Source organism: Barbatula barbatula (genome assembly GCF_947034865.1).
Source record: "Barbatula barbatula genome assembly, chromosome: 3".
Taxonomy (NCBI): domain Eukaryota; kingdom Metazoa; phylum Chordata; class Actinopteri; order Cypriniformes; family Nemacheilidae; genus Barbatula; species Barbatula barbatula.
Genome location: NC_136764.1, coordinates 1,932,131 through 1,951,237, shown reverse-complemented (window position 1 = coordinate 1,951,237; position 19,107 = coordinate 1,932,131). Strand labels below are relative to the sequence as shown.

At 47.0% G+C, this 19,107-nt stretch overlaps 1 protein-coding gene across 1 annotated transcript in view; it reads right to left on the bottom strand.

Annotated features, from left to right (window-relative positions):
* LOC306891695 (NLR family CARD domain-containing protein 3-like) overlaps positions 1–19,107 on the bottom strand; it is a 33,063-nt gene that overhangs the window by 12,085 nt on the left and 1,871 nt on the right. The window contains exons 5-9 of the mRNA XM_079452169.1: positions 18,171–18,375; positions 16,315–18,082; positions 15,873–16,046; positions 13,161–13,334; positions 308–481 (exon numbers count right to left, since the gene is read on the bottom strand). Of these exons, the coding sequence (XP_079308295.1) occupies positions 308–481; positions 13,161–13,334; positions 15,873–16,046; positions 16,315–18,082; positions 18,171–18,375 (2,495 nt within the window). The remainder of the gene's footprint in view (positions 1–307; positions 482–13,160; positions 13,335–15,872; positions 16,047–16,314; positions 18,083–18,170; positions 18,376–19,107) is intronic.

Sequence of the window (19,107 nt, the reverse complement as noted above, 5' to 3'; positions counted from 1 at the left end):
AAAATATTGAGATTGTGATTGTTACAGTGTTATATTCTGTAAGTAAGGTTATGGGTATTTAGCTTAAGAAGGAGGGGATGTAGTATCCTGGAGTAACCACTAGGTGTCATTGTATTACAAGTGTTGTGTTCCACACTGTGGTGTGTTGTGAAGAAGATGTGCCATGCATAAGACATGGAATGTTATGTCTGTTGCTGTTACTGTTGCAAACAGAAAGTAAAGTATTGAAGTTAACTATTCATGTAGTAGTCTGATTATTATGGAAGATACTACAATGAACAAAATGATAATTAGATCAGTAACTCACAGTAGTGTCTGTAGTTGACAGTGTGGATCCTTCAGTAGATCAGAGAGCAGCTTCACTCCTGAATCTTCTGGATTATTACAGCTCAGATCCAGTTGTGTCAGATGTGAGGGGTTTGATCTCAGAGCTGAAGTCAGAGCAACACAACCTTCAGATCCAATACTGCAACCAGACAGACTGAAGAGAGAAGAAAATAAATGAAATAATGACAATAACATTTAGACAATAATTAATAGCATAATTATTTAATATAGTTAATTATACTTTATTAAATATATTATTCAATTATTATTCATCAATTAATCAAATTATGTCCCTTTTTACAAGATACAAGTAATAAATTAAATGATTGTAAACTTCAACTTCAAGTTGAGTTTAATATATTAAAGTTAGTTAAAATGATCTCAGTTTGGTGATAATTCTGTATGAATCTGAATCAACAGAGAGTCATTGACTGACAGTCACTGTTGAGTCTCTTACATATAAAGATGATTCTGATAAACTTATGAAGACCTTCATTTACATAATACACACACATGTTTAACTTTATTGTGTAGCAGGGGGAGAGATGACACATACACAGAAAGTCGTTTTACCGCCCCGGAGGGGACCTTTTATTTAGATGTGTACGTGTAGGGTGCTCGGTGAAACGTCCAATGGGTCCGTGGGTGTGGCGTAGGCGTGTCCCGTGATTAATTCCCCCGCTGGTTCGTGCTCTCCGTGCCCAATGGCGTGTCCGTCGAGTGTGCCTGTGTTTCCTCTGTGCGTGCTTCCAAGCGCGGTGCCGATCGTCAGTCGTCCGAGCCTGCGAGACAGAAGACATATACATTAACCCTGGCTTGCATGGGAGTGGTAGCTCCCCGTGTCTTCTGGCTCGCTGGCTTTTATGCCAACTTGATTGGAGAGTTGACGATCGGCAGCTGTGGCTCATCCGTTTCCCTGGCGACGCTGATTGCGCAAGGGGTGACCCGCCACATCCCCCCCCCCTAGGCGTCGACGTGGGAAGTAGAGGCCTTCCGGAAACCTTCGACCTGGGTGGGTGTGGGGGGTGCGGGACTGTGCCTGACCGGGACGTCCAACCTGACCAGAGTCTCGACAGACCGTCTGCATTGCCGTGGGAGGCCCCAGCCCTGTGAGCCACGGTGAAGTGGAAGTCCTGGAGCGCCAGGAACCAACGGGTCACACGGGCGTTTGTGTCCTTGGCCCTTGCCATCCACTGCAAGGGGGCGTGATCCGTGACGAGGGTGAAGCTCCTCCCGAGCAGGTAATACCTGAGCTCCAGGACTGCCCACTTTATGGCTAGGGCTTCCTTCTCCACCGTTGCATACCGGGACTCGGCGGGGGTGAGCCTTCTGCTGATATACACAATGGGATGTTCCTCACCCTCCCGAGTCTGGGACAACACCGCCCCTACTCCCGCATCTGAGGCGTCGGTCTGGAGTGTAAAGGGGCAACCATAATCCGGGGCGTACAACACTGGAGACGATGTCAGGGCTGTCTTCAACGCTTGAAACGCCTTCTCCGTCTCCTGGGTCCAGATAACCTTCTCTGGCTGCCCCTTTCTGGTCAGGTCAGTCAGGGGACTGGCTATTGAGGAGAAGTTAGGGATGAAGCATCTATAATATCCCGCCAGCCCCATGAAAGCTCGTACCTGGGTCTTGGTCCGTGGCTGGGGGGCATCTTTCACTGCCTCCACCTTCCTACTCTGGGGCTGGATTAGTCCTCGTCCAACGCGGTACCCCAGGTACTGAGCTTCGTCGAGCCCTAGGTGACATTTCCGAGGGTTTGCTGTGAGTCCCGACTTCCGTAGGTCAATTAGCACCCTCCGCAACCGATCCAGGTGGTCGTCCCAGCTCTCCGAGTGGATGACTAGGTCGTCAATATAGGCCGCCGCATAGGCCTGATGGGGCCGCAAGAGGACATCCATCATCCTCTGGAAGGTGGCCGGAGCCCCATGCAGGCCGAAGGGGAGGACCCGGTACTGCCAATGACCGGAAGGGGTGCTGAATGCAGTCTTCTCCCGGGCGTCCGGCGCTAGGGGTACCTGCCAGTACCCCTTCGTCAGATCTAACGTACTGATGTACCGAGCCTTCCCCAGGCGGTCCAGAAGTTCATCCACTCGGGGCATGGGGTATCCGTCAAAGAGGGAGACTTCATTAAGGCGTCGAAAGTCATTGCAGAAGCGGAGGGTGCCATCCGGCTTTGGGACCATGACGATGGGGCTCGACCAGGGGCTGCGGGACGGCTCTATCACCCCTAATGTCTTCATGCGGGTGATTTCCTCCTCTATAGCCAGCCGACGAGCTTCAGGGACCCGGTAAGGACGCTGCCTAACGATGGTTCCTGGGGGGGTCCGGATCTCGTGTTTGATGATCCGGGTCTGCCCAGGCCTCTCGGAGAAGACGTCCTTAAACTGACTGACCAGAGATCGAAGGTCTTGCTTTTGTATAGCTGCCAGTTGGTCGCCCATGGGGATTACAGCTGGCTCAGTGTCGGCGAAGGCGGCCATCTGGGCCGGTGAGGCTATCCACCTCTTTAGCAGGTTGATATGGTACAGGTTTTCCTCCTTTCGCCGCCCCGGCTGACGGACCCGGTAGTTGACCGGCCCTACCCTTTCCACAACGGTGTATGGTCCATTCCAGGAGGCCAGAAACTTGGATGTGGTTGTCGGAATGAGTACCATCACCCGGTCACCTGGCAGGAACTCTCGAGGTTGGGCAGGCCGATCATACAACCGTTTTTGGGCGCGCTGGGCCTCAAAGAGATGTTCCCTAACGAGGGGCATCACCCGGTCGATGCGGTCCTTCATCTGCCGTACGTGCTCGATGATGGTCCGATGGGGGGCCGGCTGTTGTTCCCATGCCTCCTTAGCAACATCTAGGAGTCCCCTGGGCTGTCGTCCGAAGAGGAGCTCGAAGGGCGTGAAGCCAGTAGAAGCCTGTGGTACCTCTCGGATGCCGAACAGCACGTACGGCAGCATGAGGTCCCAGTCACGCCCGTCCTCCGCCACCACCCGGCGCAACATCCGTTTCAGCGTCTGGTTGAACCTCTCGACCAGACCGTCTGTCTGGGGGTGGTAGACGGATGTGCGCAGCTGTTTCACCTGGAGGAGATGGCAGAGGTCCGCCATCAGCCGTGACATGAAAGGAGTTCCCTGGTCAGTCAGGATCTCCGAGGGGATTCCCACCCGGCTGAAGAGGAGGAAGAGCTCTTTGGCAATGGCCTTGGAGGTGGCCTTCCTCAGGGGGACTGCTTCTGGGTACCGGGTGGCGTAATCGACAATCACCAAGATATGTTCATGCCCCCGGGCAGACTTAGGCAACGGTCCTACCAGGTCCATCCCTATACGCTCGAAGGGCACCTCGATGATGGGCAGGGGGACAAGAGGGCTGGGGGGGGGCCGTTTCGGCGAGGTCTTCTGGCATGTGGGGCAACTCTGGCAGAACCTCCGAACTTCTCCGTCCAGACCAGGCCAATGGAATCGGTCTCGAATCCTCTGTATTGTGTTGGCCGCCCCAAGGTGTCCAGCCATAGGATGGGCGTGTGCCAACTCCAGGATGGAATCCGTCTTTCCCTTTGGGACAACTAGCAACTGTTTTTCCTCCCCCCGCCTCTGACCGACACAGTATAACAGACCCTTTTTAATGATGAAATGAGGGACCGGATGAGGCCCCGGTATCCTAACCTCATCCTCGACGATGCGTACCTGGTCCCAGCAGTTTCGCAACCGTTCATCTTCTCGTTGTTCTCTTCCAAAAGATCCCCCCCCCGTGATCTGTCGAAAGAGGTCAGAAAAGAGGTTAGGATTTTGACACTCACCCTCTGCCTCGCTTCCGGTGGCCATCCAGGCCCGACGCGGGGTCTGGTTCCTCCGAGGGTGGTGTCTCCGGGGTCGGCCCCCTCGGCCGGTTGACTGTAGAGCGGTTGCCAGGAGTTGGTCAAACCCTGGCCAGTCGCGACCCAGCAGCACGGGCACTGGTAGGTCATCCACAATCCCTACATCCAGAGGCCATGACCCCTGGGTGGCGGCCACCGTGACTCGACGGGCGGGGACTTCCCGGGTGTCCCCGTGGACGCAGGTAATGGGGATTGTGAACTTTCCCCCCACACAGGGGGCCACTATGCTGGGCTGGACCAGGGTGATAGCGCTACCGGAATCTAAGGTTGCTGTAACGGCCTGCCCATTTACCTTGATCGCCCGCTGGGGAGCTCCAGGGTGGGCTTGTCGATGTACCGCACAACCGGCCATCCAGGCTCGGGGAGCCGCAGGTCCGGGTTCCGTGGGCATGGGTTCATCCACTGGTGAGGGGGCCGCGGGTCTGTTACCTGGTCGGGAGATGCCCTCCGGTGGTCGCCAGGCTGGGTTCATCCTCCGGGGCGTCAGCACCACTCTCTCTCCCGCATCGCGGGCTGCGGATGCCTCGGCCAGCTCTGCCGACTCGATCACTTCACTCAGCGTGGTGGGACCCCTCATGCTGACCGCAGTGCGGTATCGGCGCGGTAAGGCCCGTAGGAGGCGGTCCACCACCACCCTTTCTGCCACTCGGGAGGCCGTGGGTCCGTCCGAGAGAAGCCACTGGTGTCCCAGGCGGGAGAGTTGTGCTGCCTGGGCTCGTACCGGAGTGTTCTCATCATATGTCCATTTGGAAAAAAGTTGAGCTGCGCTGATGGGGGACAACCCCAGTCTGGCGAGGATTTCCGTTTTCAGCACATCATAATTATCCGTTGCAGCCGTGGGGAGAGCATAATAGGCCCGTTGGGCCTCCCCAGTCAGGAAGGGGGAAAGAATCTTTACCCACTCGGACTTGTCCCACACCTCCCTAGCGGCGACGACCTCGAAGGTGTGGAGGTATGCCTCCACGTCGTCCTGGTCCGTTAGCTTTGTTAGGAGGTGGTGGGCCGCCGATCGAGCTTCCGGAAGAGGACTCCGGGCCGTGATCGCCTCTCGCATCTGATCCATGGCTAAGTCTGCACGGTTTTGCCTCTGTGTCATCTGCTCATTCAACTGCTGCTGGCGGACTGAAACCTCCGCAAGCCGGCGCACGATCTCTTCCATCTTGGTTCACTGGCCGATAGAGAATGAGAGAGAGAGTGTCTGAAAGGCAAGGAAAAAAAAAACCTTGTGGGTAATGTCCTGTGTATGCGTCAATCTCTCTAGTATGCCGGCATTCTCCACCAAATGTAGCAGGGGGAGAGATGACACATACACAGAAAGTCGTTTTACCGCCCCGGAGGGGACCTTTTATTTAGATGTGTACGTGTAGGGTGCTCGGTGAAACGTCCAATGGGTCCGTGGGTGTGGCGTAGGCGTGTCCCGTGATTAATTCCCCCGCTGGTTCGTGCTCTCCGTGCCCAATGGCGTGTCCGTCGAGTGTGCCTGTGTTTCCTCTGTGCGTGCTTCCAAGCGCGGTGCCGATCGTCAGTCGTCCGAGCCTGCGAGACAGAAGACATATACATTAACCCTGGCTTGCATGGGAGTGGTAGCTCCCCGTGTCTTCTGGCTCGCTGGCTTTTATGCCAACTTGATTGGAGAGTTGACGATCGGCAGCTGTGGCTCATCCGTTTCCCTGGCGACGCTGATTGCGCAAGGGGTGACCCGCCACAATTGCTTTAAGGATTTTCTTACTTTAATGTCTTCAGTTTACAGTTTGTATTCTTCAGTCCATCAGAGAGCAGCTTCACTCCTGAATCCTTCAGATTATTGTCACTCAGGTTCAGTTCTGTCAGACTTGAGGAGTTTGATCTGAGAACTGACGCCAGTGATGAACAACTTTTCTCTGTCAGATTACAGCGACTCAGACTGAAAGAGAAATAACAAGATAACAGTGAGTCACAATGTTAGTAAGACACTTATGACTGTTTTCTGACTGCATGATGGATCTTTCTGATGTGAATAACGCTGCACTTGCCACAGAGATGAATAGCAGGCAAAGCATTAACAGATGGATCGTTAATGATCACTTCTGATCTCATTTCTTTTCAAGTCAAGTCAGCTTTATTTATATAGCGCTTTTTACAATTTTCATTGTTACAAAACAGCTGTACAAGAAAACATTGACTATAAGTAAAACATAAAAGGTTATGGAAGTCAAAACACAGGTCAAATATCAGACACACAATAAATTCCTATATGCAGTGTTAATTAAATAAGACTATCAAATTCTAGCAGCCCCCCCGGCCAGGCAAACAGTGCAAGACAGTATGCAAACGGTGGCGAGGAACCCAAAACTCCATTGGAGGAGAAAAAAACCTCGGAGGGAAACCAGGCCTAACCAGGGGATTCCAGTTCCCCTCTGGCAAAAGCTGCAGCCTCTGCACAAGCTCGACAGTGCTTGCACAACAAGGCAAAATAAAAAGACAAAGTTAGATTTAAAATTATCATTAATAATCTAATAGCGACTGAAGTTTTGTAGAGTCGCCACGTCCTTCGTCCAGCATTTGTCAGGTCTGGGAATGGATTGCGCCCTGCCCGCTCCGGTAACCTTGGACTGCGTCCTGCCCGCTCTGGTAACCTTGGAACAATGAGACAAGACTGGCTGAGAGTAGAGTACTGTTCTGCACTCTTTGATGCAACAAATGCATCAGTTGTTATTGGAAGTGTCCCTGGTTCCGGTTGATCTAACTAGTGCAGCCTAGATCTTTGATATATATATATTATGATAGTCTAGTGTATGCAAGATTAAAAAGATGCGTCTTTAGTCTAGATTTAAACTGACAGAGTGTGTCTGCCTCCCGGACAGTGCAGGGAAGACTGTTCCAAAGTTTAGGCTCTAGATAAGAAAAGGATCTGCCGCCTGCACTTGATTTTGAAATTCTAGGTATTACCAACTGACCTGACACCTGAGAGCGTAGTGCACGTGATGGACTATAATACGTAAGAAGTTCTCTCAAGTAGTGAGGAGCTAAACCATGCAAGGCTTTATAGGTAATAAGCAAGATTTTAAAGTTTATGCGATGCTTTACAGGTAACCAGTTCAAGGTTGACAGAACCGGGCTAATATGCTCATACTTTTTTGTACGCGTAAGAACTCGAGCTGCCGCATTTTGGACCAGTTGGAGTTTTTGTAATAGGCCTGCAGGGCAACCACCTAATAGTGCATTACAGTAATCTAGTCTTGATGTCATAAAGGCATGTATAAGCTTCTCCGCATCTGATGGTGACAGCATATGACGTAGTTTAGATATATTTTTAAGATGGAAAAACGCAATTTTACAGGTGTTGGCGACCTGGTTCTCAAATGACAGAGTACTATCGAATATAAAGCCAAGATTCTTAGCTGAAGATGAGGGTTTTATGGAACATCCATCAATAGTTAAGCAGTATTCTTGGTTGTTACGTAGGGCGGTTTTCGGTCCGATAAGTAACACTTCAGTTTTGTCCGAGTTCAGTAATAAAAAATTGCTACTCATCCACTTTTTTATATCGACTATGCATTCCACTATTCGATGGAATTGCTGTGTTTCATGAGGCTTCGAGGAAATATAAAGTTGCGTATCATCAGCATAACAGTGAAAGCTTACTCCGTGTCGCTTTATATCTCCTAGAGGTAGCATGTATAATGCGAAGAGCATAGGCCCTAAGACTGGGCCCTGTGGTACACCGTACTGGACTTTCGATTTACGTGATACCTCATTGTATATTGCTACATATTGAAAACGGTCGCACAAATAAGATCTAAGCCATTTCAAAGCTATTTCCTTAATACCGACATCATTTTCGAGTCTATGTAGGAGCATGCTGTGGTCAATGGTGTCGAATGCAGCAGTAAGATCTAGCAGCACCAATAAGGAGATACAACCTCGGTCAGACGCCATAAGCAGATCATTTGTAACTCTAATCAGAACAGTCTCTGTACTGTGATGTGCTCTAAATCCAGACTGGAAATCTTCATTAATCTCATTCCTTTGGAGGAAGGAGCATATTTGAATTGAGACTACTTTTTCCAGAACTTTAGATAAGAAAGGTAGATTCGAAATAGGTCTGTAGTTAACTAGTTCTCCAGGGTCCAGATGGGGTTTTTTGACAAGGGGCCTTATAACAGCCACCTAATATGCTTTAGGCATATGTCCTAATGTCAGAGATGAGTTAATAATGCTAAGTAGAGGATCTATAATTTCTGGGAGCATCTCTTTCAGTAGATTTGTAGGTATAGGGTCTAACATGCATGAAGTTGATTTAGATGATCTAATGATTTTAGAGAGTTCATCGTGATCTATAGTAGAAAATAAACGTAATTTCTCCTTAGAGGCGCTGTAGTTAGTCGTTTGTTCAGCGGGATTCACTTCTGGTTGCATAGTTATAATTTTTTCTCTAATATCTTGGATTTTATTTGTGAAATAGTTCATAAAATCCTCACTGCTATGCTGGTATACAGAATCAGAAGTCGCTGGCGATTTAGTTTTGGTTAATTTAGCCACTGTATCAAATAAAAAGCATGGCTTCTCCTATCACTGCTATGCGGACGACACACAACTCTACTTGTGGTAATCGATGATCGGCTTAACCTCACAAGTCATGTTGCCAGCACCACCCGGTCCTGTAGATTCATCCTCTACAACATTAGGAAAATTAGACCTTTCCTATCGGAGCACTCTACGCAAGTCCTAGTCCAGGCTCTTGTCCTGTCCAAACTGGATTATTGCAATGCGCTTCTGGCTGGACTTCCTGCTTGCACAATCAAACCTCTCCAGATGATCCAGAATGCGGCGGCAAGAGTGGTCTTCAATGAACCGAAGAGAGCGCATGTAACTCCGCTCTTCATCAGGTTACACTGGCTCCCTGTTGCCGCCCGCATAAAGTTCAAGGCTTTGCTCCTGGCCTGCAAGACCAACACCGGATCTGCACCATCGTATCTCCACTCGCTAATGCAGATCTATGTTCCTGCCAGATCACTGCGGTCTGCAAAGGAACAACGACTAGTGGTACCATCCCAAAAAGGAAAAAAGTCACTCTCCCGTACCTTCACTGGATCTGTTCCACATTGGTGGAATGATCTACCTGCTGCTACAAGATCAGCAGACTCGGTTGCCATCTTTAAAAAACGCCTAAAAACGCATCTCTTCCGTCAACACGTCGCTGATTGAGTTTTTCCTAATTCTCTTCCCTTTCCTTCTTTATAAAAAAAAAAAAAAAAAATTACTAACCTCACTATTCTTAGCTTTTATACAGTGCTAGGCTTTAATGGACTAGTTTGATGCACTTATGTATTTTCGTTGCCTATGTTGTTATAATTGCTTCCAATGTTTCCTCATCTGTAAGTCGCTTTGGATAAAAGCGTCTGCTAAATGACTAAATGTAAATGTAAATAAAAACCTAGGGTTATGCTGGTTTTCTTCTATTAGTGATGAAAGGTAGGCAGATCTCGACGTTTTTAGGGCTTTCCTGTATTCTTTAATACTATCCTTCCAGGCAGTACGAAATACCTCTAATTTAGTTTTCTTAAAGTTGCGCTCAATTTTTCGTGCCGCTTTCTTTAGAGCCTGAGTGAGTTCATTATTCCACGGTGTCGGTCTGTCATTTTTAATCTTCTTTAAGCGCAAGGGAGCAACTATGTCTAGCGTTTCCGAGAAGGTGGCATTAATATTTTCAATGGTAAAGTCAAGATCTTCAACGTTATTACTCATGCTAGAGATTTGAGACAATTCAGGCAAATTATCAAGAAACGCACCTTTTGTAGTCGAAGTTATTGTTCTACAATATTTGTAACTTGGAGTTTGATTTGCCACCATTGGGTATTGAAGCAAGCATGATACCAGATAATGATCTGAGATGTCTTCGCTCTGCTGAAGGATTTTTACGTCGCCCACGTTTATACCGTAAGACAATATTAAATCTAAAGTATGATTACGAAGGTGAGTAGGTCCTGACACATGTTGACTAACGCCCATGGAGTTAAGAGTGTCTTTAAAAGCCATTCCTAAAGCATCTGTATCATTATCTACATGAATGTTAAAGTCACCAACAACAAGGACTCTGTCTGCAGCCAGTACTAGTTCTGATAAGAACCCACCAAATTCTTTAATAAAATCTGTGTGGTGCCCTGGAGGCCTATATACAATAGCCAGAATAAATTTTAAAGATGTTTTGTGTATTAGGTATTGATGCATCAAGTACCATGACTTCAAAAGAATTGTATTTAGGATTAGACTTCTGAGAAATGCTAAAAGAGTTACGGTAAAGTGCAGCAACACCTCCCCCTCTGCCTTTTAGGCGAGGCTCGTGTGTATAATATAATCTTGGGGGATAGACTCATTTAACGCAATATAATTGTAATAAAGTTCGTAAGAAGGGAAGGAAGGAGGCGGGAACCGGCGAACATTCAAACTTTAAAACTTTAATTAAATAAACAATAAACACTGACGTAACTGACCGACAGCCACCTCACGGTAGACTGCCGGCCATAAAACATACACAAACTAAACACAGTTTCGGGCCGGTCCTCTCTTGTCAACAGTCCCGCCGAACATCCTTTTAAGCTCCCAATCTCCTCTGTGATAAGATGCGGGACCGGTGCGCGCACAGCTGCTTCCACTTATCACTCACGCCACCGGCCCCGCGTCACGGCTCTCGTCCCGCCTTCCTCACCACATACCCCCATCACCCCTTACAGGCCGGGGGCCACCACCAAGACTGTACCTACTCCCCCCCCGGGGAGCCCGCGGAGTCCGCGGCGCCTGGGGGTATGCACCGGCGAGACGAAAGAATGGAGACGGGAGCCCCCGGAGCGACAGGGACGAGAGAGGGGAGAGAGGAAAAGAAAAAAAAATTGTCCGGTTCCCTGACAAGCTGTCGCTCGGTCCTCAAGCCAGCCGAGAAACTCTTCCTCGCGGTGCCATGCGATGGTACTGGACGCTCGGTGGACGGCTCGATCCTCCTCCGCCCCCTGGCGGCCGGCGATGGCCCTCCAGCTGAGGGCAGCTGGTCCTCTGTTCCCTGCTCCTCCCCATCATGGCGGCTGGCAGCAGGCTCGGCCCACGGCGAAGGGGCCTTGGCTCCCTCCTGGACGGCAGCCACCCCACCTCGACCCAGGAGCACGGCAGCGAGGTCCTCGTCCCATCCGACTTCTTGATCCAGCACCACCGCCTCGGGCAGCCACTCGGGGACTTCCCCCGTCCGCGCTGCCCGAATTCCTCAGCACCGCGATCACCCTCGGCAGCGAGGGCTCTCTGACAGCATGTCCCTCCTTCCTCCCGGGTTTCGGCACCAGTGTAATAAAGTTCGTAAGAAGGGAAGGAAGGAGGCGGGAACCGGCGAACATTTGAACAATAAAAACTTTAATTAAATAAACAATAAACACTGACGTAACTGACCGACAGCCACCTCACGGTAGACTGCCGGCCATAAAACATACACAAACTAAACACAGTTTCGGGCCCGGTCCTCTCTCGTCAACAGTCCTGCCGAACATCCTTTTAAGCTTCCAATCTCCTCCGTGATAAGATGCGGGACCGGTGCGCGCACAGCTGCTTCCACTTATCACTCACGCCACCGGCCCCGCGTCAAGGCTCTCGTACCGCCTTCCTCACCACAATAATCATCTGGCTTTAGCCATGTTTCTGTCAGACAGAGCATGTCTATTTTATGATCTGTTATCATATCGTTAATAAAAAGTGCTTTATTAGAGAGAGATCTAATATTTAGCAATCCGAGTCGAAACAGTTGATTATCTGTATTAAGTTCATGTTTAGTTAGTTTAACGTTAATTAAATTACCTTTGAGACGTTTACGCATTATTTTATGTTTGCTAATCCGGGGGACAGACACAGTCTCTATTTTATGATGTTTGGGAGAAAGTATTATCGCATGTTGTGTATTTAGTGTGTTCTGCAATGTGAGACGGCAAGCAGACCGTTGGTTAAGCCATTCTGTCTGCTCCCTGACCTGGGCCCCAGTGAGTCAAGTTTTAGCATTAAGACTATGTGCCATATTTCTAGACAGTAGAAAAGCTCCAGCCCAGGAGGGGTGGAGACCATCACTTTTCAACAGGTCAGGTCTGCCCTCAAAACTCTTCCAGTTATTTATAAAAACTATATCATTCTGCAGGCACCACTTTTTCAGGATATCGTATGAAGCATCAAGGTGTCAGGAACGTGTTGAGGGAACAAGGACAGAGAACCCAAGTGCAGACAGCAAACAAAGTGTGTATAATGATGCTCATTAAAGATCATCTTCATATTTTAGACTGCTGTGTATTTCTTGTATGTTAGATGTTCAGGTGAATCTTTTTGGATTATCTGGATGTCACAGATTTAGCTTCAACCTCGCCGCTGCTTAATAACAATAAACTGCACTGTGACAAGGTGAGACATGTTTTATATTTAATAATGTTTGCTGTTCATTTCATTTAATGTTTGGTGTTTATTTTAGACTCGTACCTGATGAACGTGGTCGTTTGTGGTTGTTATGAAACATCTGTCTGTGGGTTTGAAGTGATTGTCACACACAGTATAAATGACAGATGCTTTAGTAGATATTTGTTGGAGTCGCACTTTTGCTGCAGAGTTAGAGCTTTAAAAACACATTTTAATGGATATGAGGGTTTGTGTTTTTTATCTGTAAGTCTCTGTGCATGTTCATGCATTCATTCAGTGTTTTGGATTCTTGTGAAGGATTTGTTTAGATATGATGTGGTATCATTTATGGTGACGTTACTTTGGAATTTCGCTGTTGTTTGGCCGGAGGAAATTTTGCCATAACCAAGGTTTTGTTGAAACGCCGCCACTGTCAATTACATCAAATTTACACAAGAACAAGAGTGAAACAGCAAAACACAAACAGCAAAAATACTCGACAGTCACTTGAGATTATTAAAAAAAGTGAGTTTATAACTAAATGATAATTTGATCAGTAACTCACAGTAGTGTCTGTAGTTTACAGTGTGGATCCTTCAGTAGATCAGAGAGCAGCTTCACTCCTGAATCTTCTGGATTATTCCAGCTCAGATCCAGTTGTGTCAGATGTGAGGGGTTTGATCTCAGAGCTGAAGTCAGAGCAACAAAACCTTCAGATCCAATACTGCAGCTACACAGACTGAAGAGAGAAGAAAATAAATGAGATAATGACAATAACATTTAGACAATAATGGATAAAAAAAATTTATGTAGTTAATTATACCTCATTTAATATATTTTAATAATTTAATATATTATTCAATTAAATTTAATCAAATTTATCAATTTATGTCCCTTTTTACAAGATACACATAATATATTAATTTATTGTAAATCACTGTCAGTTTACAATAATATCATGAATAGTTTAATATATTAAAGTTAGTTAAATTGATCTCAGTTTTGTGATAATTCTGTATGAATCTGAATCAACAGAGTCATTGACTGACAGTCACTGTTGAGTCTCTTACATATAAAGATGATTCTGATAAACTTATGAAGACCTCCATTTACATAATACATTGTCATGAACTGCTCCGGGACAGGCAGGTTAGATCCAAATGCAGCTTTATTCTCAGAATGGTCAAACAGGCAGAGATCATCGACAGCGTAACGTATGTATGGGATATCCAGAATCGTAAACAGTCACAAGCAGAGGTCAGGGCAGGCAGCAGAGAATCGTAGTCAATATCAAGATACAAAGTAATACACGGAAAAGACAAATACCAGAAACGCTCAGAAATGCAGTGATAACAAAACAAGACTTCACAGTGTGTGAATAAGTGAACAGGGTATATATAGAGTGAGGCTAACAGGGTGATGAGATACAGATGAATGTAATCAGTGTTGATGAGTCCGGGAAGTGCGTTATGGGAGATGTAGTTTTGTGAGTGAATGATAAGTTTGATGTGGAGTGCCCTCTGGTGGTTTTCAAGGGCCGTCCAGTTGGTGACCATTACATAGCCCCCCCTTTAAGGAGCGGATTCCAGACGCTCCTAACACTGTCCAGGAGGGAGGAGGAGCGGAGGCGGACCGGAGGGCCAGGACCGTGGAGTGGAAGAGAACCTGGAGCCTGCGGTGGAGCAGGCGACCAGGGCGGATCTGGGACCCACCAGGCGGAGCAGAAGACCACCACAATCGAGCATATGAGACCGAAGCCCACCAGGGCGGAGCAGGCTGAGCAGGCGGCCGGGGCGGAGCAGGCTGTGCAGGCGGCCGGGGCGGAGCCGTCCCCTCAAGGTGACCAGGCAGACCTGTCGGTTCAGGGGTATAGCGCGGATCCGATGGTTCAGGAACCGGCGTGGATTCGGCCGTCTTGTCCGGAGACACAGGCGTGGATTCGGCCGTCTTGTCCGGAGACACAGGCGTGGATTCGGCCGTCTTGTCCGGAGACACAGGCGTGGATTCGGCCGTCTTGTCCGGAGACACAGGCGTGGATTCGGCCGTCTTGTCCGGAGACACAGGCGTGGATTCGGCCGTCTTGTCCGGAGACACAGGCGTGGATTCGTCCGTCTCGTCCGGAGACACAGGCGTGGATTCGTCCGTCTCGTCCGGAGACACAGGCGTGGATTCGTCCGTCCTGTCCGGAGACACAGGCGTGGATTCGGCCGTCTTGTCCGGAGACACAGGCGTGGATTCGGCCGTCTCGTGCAGTGTCTCTGGGCTGGCAGCCGTCTCGTGCAGTGTCTCTGGGCTGGCAGCCGTCTCGTGCAGTGTCTCTGGGCTGGCAGCCGTCTCGTGCAGTGTCTCTGGGCTGGCAGCCGTCTCGTGCAGTGTCTCTGGGCTGGCAGCCGTCTCGTGCAGTGGCTCTGGGCTGGCGGCCATCTCGTGCAGTGGCTCTGCTGCCAACTGCGCTTGACACTGTTGCCCCCCCCAAAAAACATTATTTGGGGTTTCAACCCTGTCCTCTGCCTCTCCCACAGTAAAGGGCGAGCCGCTTATCAGGAGGGCAAGGTCAATATATTGACCTAAAGTCCATTGAGGAGTGTTGTCAGGCAAAAGATACTCCAACATTTCCTCAAGCCCATAACGGAACATGTCCTTTAATACCTCGTCCTTCTCGTCCACCCCATGGCAGAGCTCACAAAACTCCGTAACATATTCCTCTATCGGGCGGTTACCTTGGCTGAGGCGGAAGAGACGGATGACAGGGTCTGTGGTGTGTGTTGCTGCTGGATCTTGGGGGGCGAAGTCTTCAGTCATGAACTGCTCCGGGACAGGCAGGTTAGATCCAAATGCAGCTTTATTCTCAGAATGGTCAAACAGGCAGAGATCATCGACAGCGTAACGTATGTATGGGATATCCAGAAACGTAAACAGTCACAAGCAGAGGACAGGGCAGGCAGCAGAGAATCGTAGTCAATATCAAGATACAAAGTAATACACGGAAAAGACAAATACCAGAAACGCTAAGAAATGCAGTGATAACAAAACAAGACTTCACAGTGTGTGAATAAGTGAACAGGGTATATATAGAGTGAGGCTAACAGGGTGATGAGATACAGATGAATGTAATCAGTGTTGATGAGTCCGGGAAGTGCGTTATGGGAGATGTAGTTTTGTGAGTGAATGATAAGTTTGATGTGGAGTGCCCTCTGGTGGTTTTCAAGGGCACTCCAGTTGGTGACCGTTACATACATACACATGTTTAACTTTATTGCTTTAAGGATTTTCTTACTTTAGTGTCTTCAGTTTACAGTTTGTATTCTTCAGTCCATCAGAGAGCAGCTTCACTCCTGAATCCTTCAGTTTATTGTGACTCAGGTTCAGTTCTGTCAGACTTGAGGAGTTTGATCTGAGAACTGACGCCAGTGATGAACAACTTTCCTCTGTCAGATTACAGCCACTCAGACTGAAAGAGAAATAAGATAACAGTGAAGATATAAACACATGAAGAGATAATGTTTGAACAATGAGAATCACTGCAAGAACTGAACCCTGACAGACAATTATAAATAAAAAACAAATGAATGAAAATCAGAAAAAAGCCACAAGAGAGCAGCTCTCACTCTATAGATGCAGTGAACAATTCCATCATGTTTTATTGTGTCTCTGTAGGACATTAACTACAGTAATGTGGACTGTTAGATGTTCAGGTGAAACTGCAGGTAAAGACTCACTCAGCTGTTCTGGATGCTTTGATCACTGGCAGAAGCCTCAGAAGACATTCATCTGATCGATCATATTTCCTCAGATTAAACTCATCCAGCTTCTCTTCTGAGTTCAGTAACACAAACACCAGAGCCGACCACTGAGCAGGAGAGAGACGGACTCCAGTAAGACTAGACTCATCTCTTCTGTTCACATATGTTTGTACTTCCTGCACTAGAGAATGATCATTGAGTTCATTCAGACAGTGAAACAGATTGATGGATTTCTCTGGAGAGAGATTCTCTCTGATCTTCATCTTAATGTACTCGACTATTTCCTGTTTACTGTCAGAGCTTCTTCCTGTCTGTGTCATCAGATCTCGTAAGATTGTCTGACTGGACTCCAGTGAGAGACCCAGAAGAAATCTGAGGTAAAGATCCAGGTGTCCGTTCTCACTCTGTAAGGCCTTGTCCACTTCACTCTTCAGTAAATCACTCATGTTTGATCTCAATCTGCTGAAGTTTTCTGATGTTTGCTGAAGAAATGACAGAAACTTGAACAAAGCAGCGAGAAACTCCTGAACGCTCAGATGCACAAAGCTGAACACCTTCCCCAGGTTCAGTCCAAACTCCTCTCTGAAGATCTGAGTACAAACTCCTGAGTACACTGACGCTTCTCTGACATCAATGTCACACTCTCTCAGATCCTCCTCATAGAAGATCAGGTTCCCTTTCTCCAGCTGTTGAAAAGCCAGTTTTCCCAGAGACTCAAGACTCTTTCTAGCCTGCTGAAGATCTACTTCACATTTCCCATCATACTTCTGACTCTTCAGTTTGATCTGAAACATCAGGAAGTGTGTGAACATGTGAGTGAGAGTCTTGGGGAGCTGTGCTGGACTCTCTGCTTCACTCAACATTCTCTGGAGAACAGTGGCTGAAATCCAGCAGAAGACTGGGATGTGACACATGATGTACAGACTTCTGGATGATTTCATGTGTGTGATGATTCTGTTGGCCAGACTCTCATCATTGATTCTCTTCCTGAAATACTCGTCCTTCTGAGGGTCATTGAATCCTCGTACATCTGTGATCAGATCAACACACTCAGGAGGAATCTGATTGGCTGCTGCTGGTCGAGAGGTGATCCAGATCAGAGCAGAAGGAAGCAGATTCCCCTTGATGAGGTTTGTCAGCAGCACATCCACTGACGCTGATTCTCTGACATCAAACAAACTCGGATTCTTTGAGAAATCTAGAGGAAGACGACACTCATCCAGACCATCAAAGATAAACACAACTTTATAATCATCAAAGTCTGTCGATCTCAGTGCTGTTGTATCTGTGAAGAACTGATGAAGAAGATCCATCAGACTGATATTTGTCTGTTTGATCAGATTCAGTTCTCTGAAAGGAAGTGGAAATATGAAGTGAAGATCTTGATTTGTTTTTTCTTCAGCCCAATCCAGAATGAACTTCTGCACAGAGACTGTTTTTCCAATTCCAGCGACTCCTTTAGTCAGCACACTTCTGATGGGTTTGTTTAGTTCAGGTGAGACTTTAAAGATGTCATTACATTTGATTTGTGTTTCTTGTGTCTCTGATCTTCTGGATGTCGTCTCAATCTGTCTCACCTCATGTTCATTATTGATGTCTTCACTCCCTCCCTCTGTGATGTACAGCTCTGTGTAGATCTCATTCACAAGTGTTGAGCTTCCTTGACTTGAGATTCCTTCATTCATTCTCTGGAATTTCTCTTTTAGTCTGGATTTGTGTTTCTTTATGTTTAAAGGGGTGAATTCTGTTGTGTAAAGGAAAACAAAATAAGTTAAATGCAGGAAATGACATTAAAAAAATAATCCTCAGGAATAAATTCATAAATCTCTTACTGATCTGTAGTTTGTTAGCGAGGTCTGTCTGCTTCATCTTCCTCAGGACGTTCAGTGTGATCTTCAGAAACATCTCTCTGACTCTGATCTGATCTTCATCATCCTCCTCTTCTCTCTCAGAGCATGATGGGTAATCTGGACTCAGTAGACTCTTGAAGATCTTCAGCTCTTTCTTCATCAGAGAGATGAGTTTGTGCTCAAGCTCCTGAAAACATTGTTCAAACACACATGATTTTGTTTTCTTATGAGGGCAGAAAAAGATTTAATGCTCATTTTAGTGAACATTGCTTGAACCTCATTTCATGAAACCTATAACACATTTAAACACTATAAACACACATCAAAACTATACAAACAAAATGATATTTTCTTTAATTCATATTTTGCCTTCAAATGATTCTCAAAGCATCAAATACACATCAGCATTGATAACACACTGAGATCTATTTCAAATCAATATGATCGTGACTTCTTACTAAAATGAATCAGTTTGAAACTAAACATCTAAACATGTTTCAGAATCATCAGTAATAATAACATTTTAAAGCATCATTTGAAGAAGAGCATCTACATTTCAGAATAAACTGTGAATGAAACATGATATTGAAAATAAATCAAAAAATGAAAGTAAAATAAATGATTGTTAATCAAAGCAAATACTAAAAAAGACACATTCTTCAAAAGAGAATACTGTCAAAAATCCCTAATAAATATTTATATATAAACGGTTGTTACACAGTAATTGCTTTGCATCCATTTCTCAACTTTACACACAGACAAACGCACATACACACACGAACACACACAGACAAACGCGCACACATACACAGACAAACGCGCACACACGCACACACACAGACAAACGTGCACACACACACAAACATACACAGACAAACGCGCACAAGCGCACACAGACAAATGCACACACACAGACACA